General features: G+C 41.4%; 1 protein-coding gene across 1 annotated transcript; it reads left to right on the top strand.

Moving 5' to 3' along the window:
- Positions 1-315: 315 nt before the first annotated feature.
- LOC123449211 (protein NRT1/ PTR FAMILY 8.3-like) lies at positions 316-6,065 on the top strand. The gene is made up of 5 exons (XM_045126348.1): positions 316-576; positions 2,937-3,036; positions 3,378-3,595; positions 4,068-4,624; positions 5,008-6,065. Exons 1-5 carry the CDS (start codon positions 511-513, stop codon positions 5,828-5,830), a joined length of 1,764 nt encoding a protein of 587 aa, XP_044982283.1. The 5' UTR covers positions 316-510; the 3' UTR covers positions 5,831-6,065.
- The last annotated feature ends 15,414 nt before the right edge of the window (positions 6,066-21,479 follow it).

Consider the following 21,479-nt stretch of genomic DNA (forward strand, 5'->3'; position numbering starts at 1 on the left):
AGTTATTCATACTATGGAAAACATCACACATATCAAAACAAGACGAGTCTATAAGCTAAAAAAATAAAGTGTTGTATGACATCACATATATGTTACCCCTTTATGAAGGTAGTAACATAGACTAGTAACATAGCATGTTGGTAGTTGAAGTTAATCCCCATTATGACTAGTCTAACAGTATGACATAGCAAGTTCGGGGCATTCACTAGGAAAACCCTCACATGAAACGTTCACAAGATAACATTAATTAGAAAGTTTTGCAATTACATAAGTTTGAGAGGGCATGTATGCAATACACTAATAGAATGAAGACTAATGGCTACTCTGCCGGAGGCAGCAGCAGAGATTATCTTTGTTGCTTCGCCGTCGCCTCCTCTCTGGCTTCAGTAATTAAGTAAAGGTGGTGGTTGCACAAAGTCTCCAAATAAGCAGGAGTCAACTCACCGTTCATCGAGCATTCCAAGTTTTATTCGAAGGGAAACAGCCCTCGGAGCTTCCCAAGCCGCATTCATGGGTTCGTCGCTAGGGGAAGAGGAGGAGGAACGGATGCTGCTGGTGCGCGCGACGCCGCCGGAGGTACTCCCGTCTTCTCATCCCCCCTCCATGAAATTTCTAGTCGTTCTGCTTGCTTGTTCCATCAAGATTCAAGAATCCCGAATAGGGTTTGGACTTTGGATTTCCCCAATCCCCTTTAAGCACTCCCCAGCCAGGTTCGCTAGGAACGGCCGAATCGCTTTAGGATTGCGGTATACACCCCCCCCCCCCCCCCTTTTTTTTATCGAGTTTCTGATATAGTATCCCGTAATTGGATGTAGTATATGGATTATATTGGAGGCTTGGAGCACGCAATTCTTCTGAGGCCTGCAGAATTATTGACTTGTACAGATTATACCACTTAAAATCGAAGTTGAGCAAATTATTTTTCCTAAAATTAATATTTGCTGTTCGAAGTGAACTTCGCTGATGTTCTTGCTTGTTAGGTCGGATGGTTAATTTGACTGGTAGGTTCTTTGATGGTTTGGTTGAAAGCGATGGAATAGAATGCGATAAACGTGTTTGACTGGAAGGTTAAGGTTGTGATCGTTATATTATGGATTGCTGTCTTTTCAATCAACTTATCTGCGGGGAGAAACTTCTAATATTGATCAATGGGCTATTCCAGATTACTACGTAATGAAAGTAGAACATTCTAAAGTTTGGAGTTATATGCATCTAGGATGAAAATTGGATATCGGATTACTGTTGTTTTATCCAAAATGATTGTCAATTTTTTTTATGCTATACTGTTTTATCCATAAAAAACACTATAAAGTGACAATCGGACGTACACTGTCTCTCTATCCAGTTGTCATATCTGAACTATTGGATCCATTTCCAATCTATCGAAACATGTAATGACTCCCTACTTTGTGTTCTTGGAAAATATACTCTTTTAGTACTAGAATTCTTAAACTGTAGCTGCAGTAATCTGTACTTGAGTAACAACCAGGAATTGCTCTGTGAAATGTTCAACTCTTTAGACTGGTCATTCATTTTGGAAAATAATGTACTCCATAACATTTATGAAGTTGAAAATTTGCTCCATGGCTGGAATTTTCCAGATGGATAACTCTTTGGTCTGAGCATCTCAGAATTTTTTTTCCCACTTCATGCATTTTTTCTCAAGGATATATGCCTTGTGCATACATACATGCTCCTAAACTATCAAGCATGTTGGGAGCTCTTTTTTGCACGTTTGAATCTACATTTATTCTGAATGCACAATGTTTTTTTCCTTTACTTTTTGAGTTAACACAAAGCTTTGTATATCAATGCACTGATAGATGGGAAAAGTATTTACATGGTTACAAGTATCCAGTCACAACAACCACCTGTGCCACAGCCTTAAGCGCTAAGCTCCTCCATTACTGATGCTTGGAGTCTAGTCACTTCTGCTCAGATACACAACCTTGCCTCCTGTGGCCTAGTGGCACAAGCCGATGAACGCGTCTCCAATGGCAGGAGGGCACCCAGTCAATCAGATCCATGAGAGCACCTTGTTCCACAATGGTGTCCCATGGAAGCTAGGGCCCTGTCCAGAGAAACCCATTTAGAATCTTGTCAACATGTTTTTGCACCTTCTTGTAGATTCGGGGCACCATAAGCTAGCAAAGTGCATAGTCATCAACAATGATTTGACCAGGACCAGTCATCATGCCTGCTTTCCAGTATGTTAGGCGGCCTGCAAACCAATCCACCAGCTGCCTAGAAGGCTTGCTGGGTAATTTGCGAACCATCACTGGGATCCCTAGGTACTTCACCAGGAAGGTGGTAACATGGCATCCCATTATCCTTCTTGTTATATGTTCATGCTGTCCTTCTGAGACTAATCTGGGAAGAAATCTGTCCGTATGAAAATAAGGACAAAGTTCCTTCTTATTCTGCGTGTGCTAGTTCTACTTCTAGTACAATTATTGATCAGTAATTTGATAAGGATCAATACAATGTACATGATGGTATTAAATGTGTCTGAACAACATATGATGATCATATGGACACCTCCTAGGACATCATCTCATATTGATTCTGAGAAAATCAGGCATCCTCTGCTGTACTAGTTTTAGGAAACATGCTTTACATAATTGATCACTATGAGAATGCTGGGTCATATGTTCTGCAATTAATTGTAGTGATCTATATTAGATTTATTTTATCTGTGGGGTCAATTATTATTTTTCAGTGAGGCAAATCATTTTTAGAAATGCAAATATTCACGTTGTCACACTGTCACAGGCTCACAACCTCTGCCAATGTATGTGTTCTTTTCGTTTCGCGCAACAGCTTTTTCATGGTTACATTTTCTGCTGACTTCGATGGAGCTATGAAAAGCTTCTACTTGTCAAATGATTTGTAGATCAACCATTAACAACTTGTTTTATTCACAAAACTTTTCACAGAACTTTGATGAATACACAGGCGATGGCTCAGTTGATTTCAGAGGTCACCCTATTTTAAAGCACAATACAGGCAACTGGAGAGCATGCTCATTGATTCTTGGTAATAATTCATTGAGAAATCTCCATTAGGGAGTAATGTAACGCTCTTGTTTGTTTGGGACAAAACCATTAAGATTCCTGTGAGACCATCTTTAAGAAAATATATTCTTTGTTGACTTGCAAAACTGTAATCTTGCACTTCATTGAATTGGAAATGTTTTCTTATGTTTAAGGATACAAGATTATCATGAAACATAGACCGAATTCTGGAAAAAAAAATCCTCAAACATAGTCTCTTAAGCTCACAAATGCTTACATAGACTTTAATGAATACCCTTTGTACTTCTATGATTATATGTAATGTTAAATTCACATGACATTTGTTTATTTGTTACGTGACAGGGACTGAAGTGTGTGAACGCTTAGCCTACTATGGGATCTCCAAAAGTTTGGTCACTTACCTTTCAACAAGACTGCATGAAGGCAATGTGTCTGCAGCTAGAAACTTCACGACCTGGCAAGGAACTTGTTATCTCACACCACTTATTGGAGCAACCTTAGCAGATTCTTACTGGGGAAAGTATCGGACTATTGCTGTTTTCTCAACTATTTACTTTCTTGTAAGTTTCAACTAACCACATCGAAATGTACCTCAAAATTTCTTACTGGGGGAAAGAAACTCTCTTTCCCATTGGTTCAGTTGAATGGGCTGTGTTTAGTACTTCACACATGTTAATGTATACGGGGCCAAATAATCATGTTATGGTGCTATTTTCGTTGGTATTTCGTGATGGATGAAGGGTTAGCCATAGACAAGGTGAATGTGGACATGTAGATCTTATCTTTTTCTCGAACACCCATATATAGCTTATTTTATCGAACACACGTATAGAGGCTATTTCATAACAAGAGTATGAACACTGCATCATAGTGAGTTTAGATATATTTCTTAACATGATACGTACATAACTAGCATGTTTCGCATACGTTTACAAACCTACTTGTCTTAGTTGTGCATCTGATGTCCCAGTACGTGCTTATTTCTGCTGATATATTGTGCTAATGACTCCTCAATGTGCATTTTGACTGAAGGGGATGTCAGCATTGACACTTTCAGCATCGGTTCCTTATCTCCAGCCCCCTCAATGTATTGGGTCTTTTTGTCCACAACCAGCCTTACACCAGTATTTGATATACTTTGTTGGACTATACATGATTGCTTTAGGGGCTGGAGGTATCAAGCCATGTGTTTCGTCGTTCGGTGCAGACCAATTTGATGATACCGATCCAGTTGAGCGAACAAAGAAAGGCGCTTTCTTCAATTGGTTTTATTTCTCCATAAATATTGGTTCATTGATCTCTGGCACTGTTCTTATTTGGGTACAAGAAAAATATGGATATGGCATTGGATTTGCAATCCCTACCTTTTTCATTGCCTTAGCTATCGGAAGCTTTTTTCTAGGCTCAGAGGTATACAGATTTCAGATACCTGGAGGAAGCCCGCTTACAAGAGCATGCCAGGTAGTTGTTGCAGCCATTTACAAGCGAAATGTGGACTTGCCAGTTGATAGTTCTCTTCTCTACGAGTGTCATGGTAAGAGATCAGCTATTGAGGGGAGCCGCAAGCTGGAGCACAGCAGTGAATTCAGGTACTTTTCTGGGTTATCATCAGGAATCATTTGTTGTGCAAGATGCTTTTACCTTACCAAATTAATTAGTTGCAAAAACCATTCATGTTGGTATTAATTAATTAATTTGGTGGAGTTCAGATTGCTGTTCTGGAAGAAATAAAAACATATTTTAAAAGTTCAAGAACTAAAATAAAATACTTTACAATTTAACAAAGCTTACACGGATTTGCAAAGTATGCTACTCTTTTGGTCTGACATTCATATGCTTGCAAAGCTTGTGTCTTGGGACTTCCTGGACACAGCAACCCTTTTTCAGAACCGTAACAGGTAAACCTTGCACAAGATGTAACTAGCATAAGATTCACATGCCCACTGATGCGATGCATATTTTTCCTCTACAGTTTCCTTGACAAATCAGCAGTCATTTTGCGGAGTGAATGTGGCGATTTTCATAATCCTTGGAGGCTTTGCACTGTCACACAGATTGAAGAGCTCAAAATATTATTGAGGATGTTTCCAATCTGGGCAACAGGCATCGTGTTCTTCACTGTCTGCGCTCAGAATTCATCAATGTTCATAGAGCAAGGGATGGCACTCAACAACCAAGTGGGATCATTTAAGATCCCACCGGCCACCCTGTCATCGTTGGACGTAATCAGCATCGTGGTTTGGGTCCCTATCTATGAGAGGTTCATCGTGCCGATAGCCAGGAGATTGACTGGTAAGGAGAGGGGCTTCTCGGAGCTCCAGCGCATGGGGATCGGTCTCTTCGTGTCCACCATTGCAATGGCAGTCGCAGCAATTGTCGAGATAAAGCGTCTGGAAAGCGCAAGATCTGAGGATCTGGTCCATCAGAAGGTGCCTGTTTCCATGAGCATCCTCTGGCAAGCGCCTCAGTACCTGCTAATCGGTGTCGGTGAGGTGTTCACGTCCATCGGGCAGGCTGAGTTCTTCTACAACCAGTCTCCGGACTCCATGAGAAGCCTGTGCTCGGCTTTCGCCCTTGTCACCGTGTCGCTCGGAAGCTACCTTAGCTCGTTCATACTGACCCTGGTGTCATATCTTACGACGCGGGGTGAGGAGATGGGGTGGATTCCTGACAACCTGAATGAAGGCCACCTTGACCGCTTCTTCTGGCTCATTGCTGGCCTCAGCTCCCTGAATCTTCTCGCTTTCCTTTATTTTGCACAGCAGTACAAATGCAAGAAAGCTTCTGTACTTTAATATTTCGGCCTTTGCCATGTCTTGTATACAGAAAGTTTGTGTGCATATCTCCCTCATGAACAAGCTAACAATGTACAGGCTCCCATCAACAGGCTACAATGTACAGTCTGTAACGTACAATCTTGTATGCTTTGATAGTCTTTCTGTAACAGGATACATTTGTTTACTTGGACAGTGGGAATAGTTTACTTTCCCACCTTGTTAATGAAGCTTATAACCATGTAGCTTTAGCTAACACGCCTGCTGTGTCAATCATTTCAGTTTGTGACCTCAGGTGTCAGAGATCTGCGTGCTTTCTAGCGGCAGAATAACTGACCTAGAAAGTGATTGCAAACATACAATGGTGGGTAGCACTACAGTGTACCCAGATGTCTTGAGTTAATGCATTACGAAGGGTTTGTAATTACTCCCTCCGTTCACTAATACTTGTCGTGGTTTTAGTTTAAATTTGAACCAAAACCATTTTCTGAATGGAGATAGTAATGATGTGTGGTCTGTAGGTACGAGATTAGAGTGGTCTGTAGTGCCCCCCTTATTTTAGAAAATTCAAAACTGAGTTGAAGCTTTTCGAAATAGTCCAAAAAAGTATGGTCTGTAGGTACGAGATTAGAGTGAGTCGTGCATCAACTTTTTTTTATGGGAAAATCAATTGGTTTGTGGCCTACGTAGAAAATCAGTCGGTGATACGTTTTCAATAGAAGGAGACGTTCCCGTCGACGATGAGGCGACTACGATGACTTCATAAATCTCAAGATGACATGACGACTCAGTCTTTCGAAGGTGCTCATAGGTGTAGGATGCGCGTGTGTGCGTTCATAAGGATGAGTGTATGTGCGTGTATATAAACGCTTGCGTCTGTACTGTATTAAAAAACATCCAAAAAAAGAAGAAAAAGAATCGAGCCTTTAATGAAACTTGAGATCTAATAGAAAAGCCGCATTAAAAAAATAAAATCTAGAAGAAAATTGATTCACTAATCACTAGCATGTGAATTTTGGTAGATCTTTAAGACAAATATAAGATAAAGTTTTTTTCTTTTGAAAAGGGAGCACTTGATGGTTTTCTCTGGGAAGGCGCATAGCAGTTGTTGATCTCGATCTTGGTGAGTGCTAGTCTTTAGAGATCTTGATCTCTCTCTCTTTTTTTTTAACTTAGAGATCCTGATCTTGGTAAAGTGCTGGTCTGTAGAGATCCTGTGTACTGTGGAATGGTGATTAGGATGAGCGTGCTACTAGTGGACAGCCATTACAGCGGCGGGCCAGCGCTACGGTCCACCCAGCTACTTTTTTTCTTCATTCTGAATAACTTGCCAATCGTCGCTTTTGATAAGCTTTGGTCACAAGCAAGTGTAACTTACTTATCTTCAAGTTAAACTTTCCAAAGGCCTCATTCCGAGCTCAAAACCGGTTGAGCATTTTTTTTCTTCCAATATAGATACATTGTTAAGAGTTTGGACACTGGTCAGGGATTGGCTTCAACTTGTCTATTTGGGTACTTCAATTTGAACGGCTTATGCAAAGCTTTTGCCTCTGTTTAAAAAAAAATCAAACGGCTTATAGGAGCATCAAAGATCGGTGGTGTGAATCGGCTTTCCTTCACAATTAGTGGCAAATTCAAGGAGGATGCTTCGACAGGTTTGAGCCCCACTCCAAAAATTAAAAGACAAAATTTATTAGTATTCATCATAAAAAAATTAACATTATCTTAACTAACAAATTGAAAGTTAGGGGTTGTTTGGCAATCCACCGACTTCATGAAATTCAAGGATCTATGAAGTACCTATTGGCCAGCTCTACAGTTTTCAACTGCAGCTCCACCCACTCCTCGAGCGGAGTAGTGGAGTGGAGGGACTACGAACACGTCTTTAGTGTTTTTTCTTCACATTGTTAACATGAAGCCTCTCCTTTATTTTTTTTCAAGATTTGTCACTGCTCACAATGCACACAAGAAAGCGGATCGACATCCCTCTGGTCATCCAAGTGTTACACGATCCACGTCGACTAGCCCATGTCCGATCATCACATGAGACAGACTAGTCATCAATGGTGAGCATCTCCATGCTGATCATATCAACCATACGACCCATGTTCGACCTTTCGGTCTCCTGTATTCGAGGCCATGTCTGTACATCCTAGGCTCGTCGAGTCAACCTAAGTGTTCTGCGTGTGTAAACTGGCTTACACCCGTTGTATGCGAACGTTAGAATCTATCACACCCGATCACCACATGGTGCTTCGAGACAACGATCCTTCGCAACGGTGCACACTTAGGGGAATACTTTCTCAAAATTTTCATGAGGGATCATCTTATCTTTGCTACCGTCGTTCTAAGCAATAAGATGTAAAACATGATAGACATCACATGCAATCATATAGTGACATGATATGACCATTATCATCTTGCTCCTTTGATCACCATCTTCGGGGCACCATGATCATCATCGTCACCGGCATGACACCATGATCTCCATCATCATGATCTCCATCACTGTGTCTCCGTGAAGTCGTCACGCCAATCTATTACTTCTACTACTATAGCTAAGGTTTAGCAATAAAGTAAAGTAACCAACATGGCGTTGCATCTCATACAATAAATTAAGACAACTCCTATGGCTCCTGCGGTTGTCATACTCATCGACATGCAAGTCGTGAATCGTATTACAAGAACATGATCAATCTCATACATCACATATGCAACATCACATTCTTTTGACCATATCACATCACATAGCATACCCTGCAAAAACAAGTTATACGTCCTCTAATTGTTGTTGCAAGTTTTACTTGGCTGATTTGAGTTTCTAGCAAGAACGTTTCTTACCTACGTGACAACCACAACATTGATATGCCAATGCTATTTACCCTTCATAAGGACCCTCTTCATCGAATCCGATCCAACTAAAGTGGGAGAGACAGACACCCGCTAGCCACCTTATGCAACAAGTGCATGTCTGTCGGTGGAACCATTCTCACGTAAGAGTACGTGTAAAGTCGGTCCGGGCCGCTTCATCCCACGATGCCGCCGAATCAAGATAAGACTAGTAACGGCAAGCAATTGACAAAATCAGCGCCCACAACAACACAACCATACAAGGATCTATCTATAGAGAGGCCAGCAACGAGAGAGGTTGTAGAGCATCTTCATACCTTTGAAGATCGCTAAGTGGAAGCATTACTATGAACGCGGTTGATGGAGTCGTACTCGCGGCGATTCAGATCGCGGTGTGATTCCGATCTAGTGCCGAACCACGACACCTCAGCGTTCAACACACATACAGCCCGGTGACGTCTCTTGCACCTTGATCCAGCAAGGAGGAGGGAGAGGTTGGGGAAGATCTTCGGCAGCACGACGGCGTGGTGTCGATGGAGAGACGAGGTCTCCCGGCAGGGCTTCGCCAAGCACCGTGGGAGAGGAGGAAAAAGAAGAGCAGGGCTGCGCCGAGAGAGAGATGGAAAACCGTGTCTCCGATGGCCAAAAACCCCGATATATATAGGGGGAAGGGATGGTGGCGCCCCCTTTAGGGTTTCCCCCTGGAGGGGGGGGGGCAGCCCTAGATGGGGAAGAGGTGGCGGCCAGGAGGGGAGGAGGGGTGTGGCGCACCCCTGGTGGGCCTTAGGCCCACCTGGATTAGGGTTTGCCCCCTTCCCACTCCCATGCGCCTTGGGCCCCTGGTGGGAGGCGCACCAACCCACTCTGGGCTGGTTCCCTTCCACCTTTTGGCCCATGTCACCTTTTGGTGCTGGTGGCCCTTCCCGGCGGACCCCCGGAACCATTTCCGGTGGTCCCGGTACGCTATCGGTAACGCCCGAAACATTTCCGATGTCCAAAACCTTTCATGGTACATATCAATCTTTACCTTCGGACCAATCCGGAGCTCCTCGTGACGTCCGGGATCTCATCCGGGACTCCAACAACCTTTGGTAACCTCGTATAACAATTCCCTATAACCCTAGCGTCATCGAACCTTAAGTGTGTAGACCCTACGGGTTCGGGAGGCATGCAAACATGACCGAGACACCTCTCCGGCCAATAACCATCAGGGGGTCTGGATACCCATGGTGGCTCCCACATGTTCCATGATGATCTCATCGGATGAACCACGATGTCAAGGATTTAATCAATCCCGTATACAATTCCCTTTGTCTATCGGTATAGAACTTGCCCGAGATTCGATCGTCGGTATCCCTATACCTTGTTCTATCTCGTTACCGGCAAGTCTCTTTACTCGTTTCGTAGCACGTCATCCTGTGACTAACTCCTTAGTCACATTAAGCTCATGATGATGTTCTATCGAGTGGGCCCAGAGATACATCTCCGTCACACAGAGCGACAAATCCCAATCTCAATTCGTACCAGCCCAACAGACACTTTCGGAGATACCCGTAGTGCACCTTTATAGCCACCCAGTTACATTGTGACGTTTGATACACCCAAAGCACTCCTACGGTATCCAGGAGTTGCACAATCTCACGATCGAAGGAAAAGACACTTGACATTAGAAAAACTTTAGCATACGAACAACACGATCTAGTGCTATGCTTAGGATTGGGTCTTGTCCATCACATCATTCTCCTAATGATGTGATCCCGTTATCAATGACATCCAATGTCCATGATCAGGAAACCATGATCATCTATTGATCAACGAGCTAGCCAACTAAAGGCTTGCTAGGGACACATTGTGATCTATTTATTCACACATGTATTGCTGTTTCCTGTTAATACATTTATAGCATGAAATATAGACGATTATCATGAACAAGGAAATATGATAATAGCCATTTTATTATTGTCTCTAGGGCATATTTCCAACCGTGGGGCCCCTCATCCCCCAATTACCAATAACAATCCTACACATTAGTTTGCACGTAAAATCTTTAAGTAAGCCTTTGTAGATATAGCATTACTCTTCCTGGCCTATGCGAGTGAGTTGTTGCATAGTATTACGATGCAGACTCGAGTTGATTTCCGAGATCGTAGCCAGACTTGAGTTGGTTTCCCATATCATGACGGCAAATAGGTTGATCACGGGAAAAAGAATAAGGCCACCAACAAAAGTTGTTGGAAATATGTCCTAGAGGCAATAATAAATTAGTTTTTTTTTCATGATAATCGTTTATTATCCATGCTATAATTGTATTGATTGGAAACTCAAATACATGTGTGGATACATAGACAAAACACTGTCCCTAGTGAGCCTCTAATTGACTAGCTCGTTGATCAAAGATGGTCAAGGTTTCCTGGCCATAGACAAGTGTTGTCACTTGATAACGGGATCACATCATTAGGTGAATGATGTGATGGACAAGACCCAAACTATGAACGTAGCATATGATCGTGTCAGTTATTGCTACTGTTTTATGCATGTCAATGTATCTCTTCCTATGACCATGAGATCATGCAACTCCCGGTACCGGAGGAATTCCTTGTGTGTTATCAAACGTCGCAACGTAACTGGGTGACTATAAAAGTGCTCTACAGGTATCTCCAAAGGTGTCTGTTGGGTTGGCATGGATCAAGACTGGGATTTGTCACTCCGTGTGACGGAGAGGTATCTCGGGGCCCACTCGGTAATACAATATCACAATAAGCCTTGCAAGCAATGTGACTAAGAAGTTAGTCACGTGATCTTGTATTACGGAACGAGTAAAGAGACTTGCCGGTAACGAGATTGAACTAGGTATAGAGATACCGACGATCAAATCTCGGGCAAGTAACACACCGAAGGACAAAGGGAACTGCATACGGGATTATCCGAATCCTTGACATAGAGGTTCAACCGATAGAGATCTTCGTAGAATATGTAGGATCCAATATGGACGTCCAGGTCCCACTATTGGATATTGACCGAAGAGTGTTTTGGTCATGTCTGCATAGTTGTCGAACCCGCAGGGTCTGCACACTTAAGGTTCGATGACGTTTCGGTATAGTTGAGTTATAGGTGTTGGTAACCGAAGGTTGTTCAGAGTCCTGGATGAGATCGTGGACATCACAAGGAGGTCCGGAATGGTCCGGAGATAAAGATCGATATATAGGAAGTCCTGTTTTTGTCACCGGAAAAGTTTTAGGCTAATCGGTAGTGTACCGAGAGTGCCGGGAGGTTACCGGGGGGCCATCGAGAGGGGTGTCTCGACCCAAAAAGGCCTCATGGGCTGTGGGAGGAGTCAAACCAGCCCCTAGCGGGCTGGCCGAACTAACCACTAAGGCCCATGCGGCTAGAGGTGGGAAAACCCAAAGGAAAGGAAGGGAAGGAGTCCAAGTAGGAAAGGAATCCTACTTGGAGTAGGATTGGAGGTGGACTCTTCCACCTCCTCCTAGTTTGGCCGAACCCCTAGAGGGTTTTTGGGCTGCCTCCTCCCCTCCCTCCTATATATACTAGAGGGTTTAGAGGGAAGAGCTAACCCTAATTGGCACGTGCTCCCTGTACTTCATCTAGATCGGTTTCTCCTCTAGTCTAGTTCGGCGGTGCTTAGGCGAAGCCGTGCTGGATTAGTTCACCACCACCATCACCACGCTGCCGTGCTGGAGAACTCATCTACCTCTCCGCCGCTCTTGGTGGATCAAGAAGGCGGGGATCGTCATCGAGCTGTACGTGTGCTGAACGCGGAGGTGCCGTCCGTTCGGCTCTAGATCAGGATGGATCATGATGGAATCGCGGGACGGATCGTGATGAGATCGCGGGACGAGCTGTGATTTGGATCGCAAAGATGTTCCACTACATCAACCGCGTTATATACGCTTCCGCTTAGCGATCTACAAGGGTATGTAGATTCACCCTCCCCTCTCGTAGATGATCATCACCATGGATAGGTATTGCGTGTGCATAGTAATTTTTTTGTTTCTCATGCAACGTTCCCAAACAGAAGTAGCAGGTGATCGCATCACATGAGAAAAGAGACGAGGGCTGGCTCTCTTTCGGAGTTTTAGCAATCGAGCGACCAGGATCTGCAGAATTGCACAACGATTAGTATCGTGGCGACATCCATGATGACACAACACCGACGAACGTGCTGCATGAGAAGAGGTGAAGCGAAAGCGAGGGATCTATCCGGCGGCGAAGTTGAGTGCGGCGGAGCGTGTTGTCGATCAACATCACCCAGCGGCGGTGAACCTAGCTCGGATGCCAATGTAAGAAATTTAGGGTTGTGGTCTACCCCCTATTCCTCTGTGCTTATCCGTGGTGCCGCTCACAATTCGCATATTTGAGGCTAGGGAGTAGGGACCTTCTTATATTGTCTTTTTAAAGAGTCCACCTCTTATACACATAAGATTTCTAGTCTTTTTTAACTAGTTTTCCAGGATAGACTCCAGACCAAATTACCAACCACGATCATATTTGTCTGTTAACGGATTTTACACGTTTATGTCCCTGGAGCACATGCTTGTGAGCAGCGCGTCATAATAGAATATAAATTGCTCTAATTATGTAGATCAATATTAGGGTTGTAATTTAACTATACGATCTATCTCGTTCCAATCATCATTGTACCCGGTAGTCTTTTCAATACAAATAGTATATTGTATTCCAATGATAATCGACCAGCTTCCTTAAATATATAACTTAAGTATGTTCCAACAAGTAATAATTCCATCATAATCATGTAAAGTAATTCCATGTATAAATACATGTATAATTTCATAACGAGGTATTCTGAATATTAGCAATTCTTATTATTTGAATTTAGTTGAAGGACACATAATTCCAACACCTCCGGGATGAGGACGACGACGTGATTGGGGGCGGCCGTGGCCGGGCTGGTGATGGCGCCGAGGAGCGTCATGGTGTCGTGCTCCAGCGCTGCGTCTTTGCGCCGAGCTGCCCGCCAGTGCCTCTTTGCTCCGTGCTGGCGCAGCGACGGACGACGAAACCGGCCGCCTATGGCCCCGAGCTGCACGCACTGGAGAAAGAGAGAAATGAGTTAGTTTGTGCACATGAAGTGCTTGATTGAAATGCCAAAGAAGAAGGAAGGAAGGAGGAAGAAGAAGACCAAGTTAATTTTAACTACGTGGCGTTTTTTCCTGCCAACTCAGCACGACGGTGGGCCTAGCCGATTAGTTACGTCATTCAAATGCTTAGCATCTATTATTGGTATTTTTTATCACTGTTAATTTTTCGTTGGATGTAAAATGTTACTTTCTCCGTTTCTAAATATAAGTCTTTTAAGAGATTTCATTAAATGACTACATACGGATCAAAATGAGTGAATCTACACTCTAAAATATGTCTATATACATCCGTATATAGTCTTTTAGTAAAACTTCTAAAAAGACTTATATTTAGGAACGGAGGGAGTATGTTTTATAAAGTGGTGGTTTTTCAAAGCTAAGATACTAATGGGGTGGTGCTATGCATTTTGATCCGAGAATGCTACACCTATGCACTGTTACGTATAAGACTTACCTAAATAAACTTTTATTCCTAATCCCCACTAATCAAATAAGGCCAGTACTGGGCGTCGGCGCGAATGCTCGCGCCGGTCGCAGCGCGACCGTCAGATCTACAGGGCGCACTGTTAGATCTATTCATGCAACAATTTTTCCTCGATGCAACAAATTTCGTCCGCGATGCAGCAATTTTAGTCAACGGTTGCAATAAAAATATAATTGTAGCAAAAAAATAATATCTACGTGATTGTACCAAAAAAACGAAACTGATGATGCGTAGTAGCAAAACAAAATAAAGGTTGTAGCAAAACAATCTGGTGAACTCGGGTTGCAACTCTGACGAACGTGTATGCAACTTTTTTAGTGAACGGTTGCAACAAAAAATGATGCCCGTCATAGCAAAAATTAACACGATTGTAGCAAAAAAATTCAACGAACTCGAATTGCAACCAAACATGGATGTAGCTTTTTAAATGAACAAATTATAGCAAAATAAAAAACGTTTGTATCAAATTTACACATGGTTGCAACAAATCTGATGAAAAAATGTTACATACCCTGACCAGCGAGGCGCACGGCCCGGACACGACCGGCCGAACGATTCGGTCGACGTGTCGGATGAAAGCGTTTCCCATCAGATAAGGCCACTTGACCATTTACGTAAATTTTGTTTCCTTTTGTACGCGTAGCAAAGCTCCCGAAGCCCACCCTACGTTCCAGCTTGGCTTATCATCATCGTCGTGCCACAAGAGCCGCCGCGCTAACCGCTGCCGCCTCCTGTTCTGGAGAGCTTATCGTCAAAATCATGCAATGCAGTCAATGCAGAAGGGATCTACAGTAACAAATACGGAGTACACGGTGCATGCATGTTTATGATACGTGCACAGCCGACCATGATCTGCATTCTGGCTGAAAATAATACTCCTTTCGTTTTTAAATATAAGACCTCTTATTATTTTTATTATATACTCCCTCTGTAAACTAATATAAGAGCATTTAGAACACTACTTTAGTTATCTAAACGTTCTTATATTAGTTTACAGAGGGTGTACTAGATACGAAACAAAATGAATGAATTTATATTTTAAAATATGACTAGATACGAATTATAATGAAATTTTAAAAAATACATTTAAAAACGGAGGGAGTAAATGTGAGTGGCCTGCAAGCCTGCAACAGCAGGGATACAAACATGCGCGGTCGTCCTATTCGAATTGTTTAGTAGGAAAAGTTAGTGGAGTATCACCGTTCGTATGTTTTAGATGCACTCTCAGGCCAATGTCAGCTGGCGGATGCTTTATTACTCCCAAAGTTCTACGGAAGCACTACGTTTTGTTTTCAATAAGCACATGCACGCGTTAGAATTATATATGGTCGATTAGCGTATGGGTTGCTAGTGGACAGAACGATTGGTCTTGACAGACATTACATGTACTAACATCCTCCTGTTCGATGTCCTCAAGCTTTTTGTAAGAGGTGCAACAAGTTGGCCCATCTTGCATCGGTTTATAGTAAATTTCTTTTTTGGGAGTATATTGCTCCCATGTATGCCTTCCAATCTAAGGGTCAGGATTTCTATTATATTTATGATTCTTGTATAGTCAGTCAGTTGAAAGAAAGGTCGAATAGTATTATGGTCACGATTGTGGAAGCGGAAACTTCCACTTGTGAGATGGAGTTAGACCTGAATGATTATCTAGCCACTTGATGGCGATGCTATGCACATGCTATTGGTCAGGGAGTTTTTGTTGTGAGGTTCCCTAATCCTCGTGGAGTGGCACATATATGATATGTGGGGATAGTCAAGCTTATGACCGGTGGGGTTGTTATCCATGCTACCCAATGGTCATCGACGATGGGTTCTAAGGGGGTTATGGAGGTGGCTTGGGTTAAAATTAGTAATGTTCCGCTCCATAAAAGGAGTGAAAGAAACTTATCCTATGTTACTTTGCCGGTGGGAGTTCCCCTTGAAATTGATGCTGCCACCCTACATCGTCCAACTTTTACTCGGGTCAAACTGGGATGTAGAAATGTTGATGAAATCCCTGTGATTGTTGAAGCTATCCTGGGTGAACATTTCTATGATTTCTTTTATGATGTGGATCAGGTTTTGGTGCGGGGTCCTCATAGAGAGAAAAAAATTGTCCATACATCGATGAATCCTGAGAAAAAGTCTCCCGAGAAAAGTATGTCTGGCATGAAAAAAGCATCTGATCTGGGTGGCTCTTCGACTGGGCTTGGGGGAAATCTTCCTCCATTTCCGGGATGGAGAAAAGCACAATCATATTCGAGAATCGCAAGAGACACTAGTAGAAAATGAGGCTTTCGGCCGAAGCCCCAAATCCCATTAGACTCGGGTCCAAGTAAAACCGGAACCAATGCCAGGCATTGGTCCCGGTTCGAGCTGCCAGGGCCTTGCGGGGCAATAGTCCCGGTTCGGTTCAAAGCATTAGTCCCGGTTCGTGCCAAAAACCGGGATTAAAGATCCAACGACTGACACGTGGCATGTCGCGGTGGTGGCAACCGTTCGTATCCCCCTTTAGTCCCGGTTGGTGGCTCAACCCAGGACTAAAGGTCCAAACGATTCCCCTCTCGCGTCGTTTCGAGCGATGAAAAGCACGAACCGAAGCAGAGTTTCGCCATTTCTCTGTTTGTCTCCTCTCTCGCTCTCCTCTCTTCTTCCCCTCTCTTCTTCCCCTCTCTTCTTCCCTTCTCTTCTTCCACCATGCCAACCACTCGCTATGGACAGGTGCTCGCACATGGCACGCACGAACTCAATGTTGTGTACACGAACGACAACGCCATGGTGCCGGGTTTTCTTTCCTATTTCCAGGAACGGCTTGAAGAGGCGAAGGAGAATGAGAATTTCATGGGGCTTGATCCGGAGTAGACGGCCAATCAACAAGGTGTTGCCGTCATTCAACTATGTTTCAAGAGAAATGTCATGGTCTTCCAATGGGCGAGGTAAGTTTTGAGGCTTTCTTTGATACAAGGTTATGAAAATTGCATATAGTGATCTAGGTTCCATTGGATAGCAATATGCAGTTTCTATGTTCCATTGGATAGCAATTGCATATAGTGATCTAGGTTCCATTGGATAACAATATGCACCCTAGAAACTATATAGGATAGCAATATGTTCCATTAGGAACCTAAAGATCAATTTCTCTTAAGTTGTAGTGAAACAATTTTCCTTGTTGCATATTGGCAAAACCGTGGGAGAACTTTTGTATATGTGTCATAGTTAATTTAGGGTTTCTTGATCAATTCATAGGATATGAAAATTGCATAGGATAGCAATATGTTCCATTTGAATCCTAAAGATCAATTTCTCTTTAGTTGTAGTGAAACAATTTTCCTTGTTGCATATTGGCAAAACCGTGGGGAATATATATATATGTCATAGTTGATTTAGGGTTTCTTGATCAATGCATACGATATGAAAATTGCATAGGATAGCAATATGTTCCATTTGAATCCTAAAGATCGATTTCTCTTTAGTTGTAGTGAAACAATTTTCCTTGTTGCAGCAGTATGTAACATTTGTTCCATTTTAATTTGTTGCTGTTGCAGTAGTGAAAAGCATTGTCCAGAACTCATGGACTTTCTTCGCAGCGGCATACATTTTGTTATTGTTGATATAAGGAACAACATGCTCAAGATGAGGCACAACTTCGGTATTGAGATACCAGCTGCCTGCCACATTGATATCCAAGACAAATTCAAGCTTGAACATGAGAGGATTTCGATGGCTCATATAGCAGTCTCCTTGATCGACGAGGAGTACGCTGATATGAAGACCAAATTGCCAAAGTATCAACACAAAAAGTGGGAGAGGAGCCCACTTGACGATATCAACATTGAGTATGCAGCAAAAGATGCATACGTTTCATACGAGTTGTACCGCAAGATTCGAGTCATGAACTATGGCCAACGTCACCTCGCACCAGCACCACCACCACCAGTTTGGGGACTTTCTGATTCAGACAAGTAGTGTTCACAATGGCGAACACTTGTATATATATATGTGCTAGCTATTATTATGTACTGCTTGGACGAGTATTATTATGTACTGCTTGGACCAATTTATGTCTAGTTTCTGTTTGTGCCATTAGTTTCCAAAATTGAATGGTTTAACCCTTTCTAACTTCATTTGCTACTTTTCATGGTATCATGCATTTCGACCACATATATAGCACGCTTTATTTGCTCGTACAAACTAATGACCTTGAAATTGAAAAGCGTTAAAAATGAACTACATCCAGTTTGTGTGTTTTGTAACAGATGAGTTTTCGTATGGAACCCCAATACTTCAAAAGAGATTGTCCGTTTTGTACACAAAGTGCATCTAGTTTTTGTCGTAACCCTCTAAACTTTTTAGCACATGCTATGTGGGTGAAATGGTGATACCATGCCAACTTTCAACCTTTTCAGATTTCATTTCTAGTGCTTTTCAGTTTCAAGGTCATTTAGCTCAAAGAATGAAACTAATAGCAAAAAGAGTGAACTAGAAAACTTTTATGAAACTCTAATAGCAAAAAGAGTGAACTAAAAATAATCAATTAAAATATTCTGTTATGATCAACTAAAACAAAAGTACAATATTCTTGAATAGCAAAACGAATCAACTAAAAAGCTTTTATACAACTCTAATAGCAAAAAAGAATCAACTAAAAAGCTTTTATAAACTTGTAGTCTTTTTGACACTAAAATTATATAAAATTTATGCAACTAAAATTATCAAAGTATTTTTTGTTCAAAACATTAATAGCAAAAACCATTTTCATAAAGTATTTTTTTGTTAGAAACTTTAATAGAAAACCAAAATAACAAAATCTGTTTTTGATTAAAACACCCATTTAAAATAACCTAAAAATTACCAAAATAACCCTCTCAAATTTTTAGCACATGCTATGTGGGTGAAATGATGATACCATACCAACTTTCAACCTTTTCATATTTCATTTGTAGTGCTTTTCAATTTGGGGGTCATTTAGCTCAAAGAATCAGTAAATGCATTGAAAATACCAAATGAAGTGAGAAAGGGTTGAAAATTGATGACGTGGCTTTGAATGGTGCATTTTGAACACTCAAAAGTGTGGAGTTCAAATAAGTTGAAGAAATGAAATCCCTTTGTAACAGATGAGTTTTCGTATGAAACCCTAATACTTCGAAAGAGATTGTCCGATTTGTACACGAAGTGTATCCAGTTTTTGTCGTAACCCTCTTAACTTTTTAGCACATGCTATGTGGGTGAAATGATGATACCATGCCAACTTTCAACCTTTTCAGGTAGCTGAAAGAATCAGTAAATGCATGAAAAATACCAAAGGAAGTCAGAAAGGGGTGAAAATTGATGATGTGGCTTTGAATGGTGCATTTTGAACACACAAAAAGTCTGGAGTTCAAATAAGTTCAAGAAATGAAATCCGTTAAGAGATGAGTTTTCATATGAAACCCTGATACTTCGAAAGAGATTGTCCGATTTGTACACGAAGTGCATCCAGTTTTTGTCGTAACCCTCTCAACTTTTTAGCACATGCTATGTGGGTGAAATGATGATACCATGCCAACTTTCAACATTTTCAGATTTCATTTATAGTGATTTTCAATTTCAGGGTCATTTAGCTCAAAGAATGAACTAGAAAAATATGAAACTCTAATAGCAAAAAGAATGAACTAAAAATAATCAATTAAAATATTCTGTTATAATCAACTAAAACAAAACTATAATATTCTTCAATAGCAAAAAGAATCAACTAAAAAGCTTTTATAAAACTCTAATATAAACAAGAATCAACAAAAAAGCTTTTATAAACCTCAAGTATTTTTGACACTAAAATTATATAAAATTTATGCAACTAAAATTATCAAAGTATTTTTTGTTCAAAACATTAATAACAAAAACAATTTTCATAAAATATTTTTTTTGTTAGAAACTTTAATAGCAAACTAAAATAACAAAATCTATTTTTGATTAAAACACTTATTTAAAATAACCTAATAATTACCAAAATGAATATAATGATAAAACAACTACGAGAACTAAAACAACTACAAGTACGAGAACTAAAACAACTACGAGAACTAAAACAACTACGAGAACTAAACCCTAAACAACTACGCCAACTTTTAACCTTTTCATAGCCCATGAGTAGTGCTTTTGAATTTCTGGGTCAATTATCAAAGAATAAACTAATAGCAAAAATAATGAAGTAAAAAGAATCAACTAAAACATCAACTAAAAAGAATGAACTAAAAACAATCAACTAAAATTATCAAATTGTTTATATGTTAAAAAGAATCAAGTAAAACATTAACTAAAAAGAATAAAAAAAATCAACTCAAAAGTATTTTCATAGCTCATTTGTAGTGCTTTTTAATTTAAGGTCAATTAGCTCAAAGAATAAACTAATAGAAAAAATAATAAAGTAATAAGAATGAACTAAAAAGAATCAACTAAAACATTAACTAAAAAGAATCAACTAAAATTATCAAAGTGTTTATTTGTTAAAAAGAATCAAGTAAAACATTAACTAAAAAGAATCAAAAAAATATCAACTCAAAAGAGTTTTCATAAAGTTTTTTTGTTAAAATATTTAATAGAAAACTAAAATAAAAGAGAAAAAAAAATCTTTAATAGAAAATAATTAAAATATAAACTGGGACTAAAAATTATTAAAGTAAAATAAAAATAAAAAATGCCATCTACTAGGCCATCACGGCGTGCATACGACTAGAAACCCTAGAAGCTAGATGGGCAGGATGGAGGCCCGCAGAAGGCCTAGTAGGACCACAAGGCAGAGAGAGTGCGTTTAGGCCCGTAGGCCTGCGTTTGAGAGGAGCTCGAGAGGGTTGGCACAATGGGGCTTATAAACTACTGTGAGCTCCTCTCAACTAGGGAGGTAGGACTTAACATTTGGCCGCGGCATCACCCCCCTTTAGTCCCGGTTTGGGGCTCCAACTGAGACTAAAGGCCCCCCTTTAGTCCCGGTTGGAGCCACCAACCGGGACTAAAGGCCTCTGCTTCCCGCCCTTTGGCCTGCCGAAAATGAGATTTAGTCCCGGTTGGTGGCCCCCACCGGGACTAAAGGTGGGCCTTTAGGCCCGGTTGGAGCCCCAAACCGGGACTAAAGGTCCACCTATATAAGTTGGTCGATGGAATTCTTCCGATTCACATCGCGTGTTCCTTTTCCCCCTCTCGCTTGAATGCATCGATGACCACCTTGACGCTGCCAGGCTGTCCGATCGTGCAGTCGCCAATG

This window comes from Hordeum vulgare, chromosome 4H, assembly GCF_904849725.1.
Source record: "Hordeum vulgare subsp. vulgare chromosome 4H, MorexV3_pseudomolecules_assembly, whole genome shotgun sequence".
Taxonomy (NCBI): Eukaryota; Viridiplantae; Streptophyta; class Magnoliopsida; order Poales; family Poaceae; genus Hordeum; species Hordeum vulgare.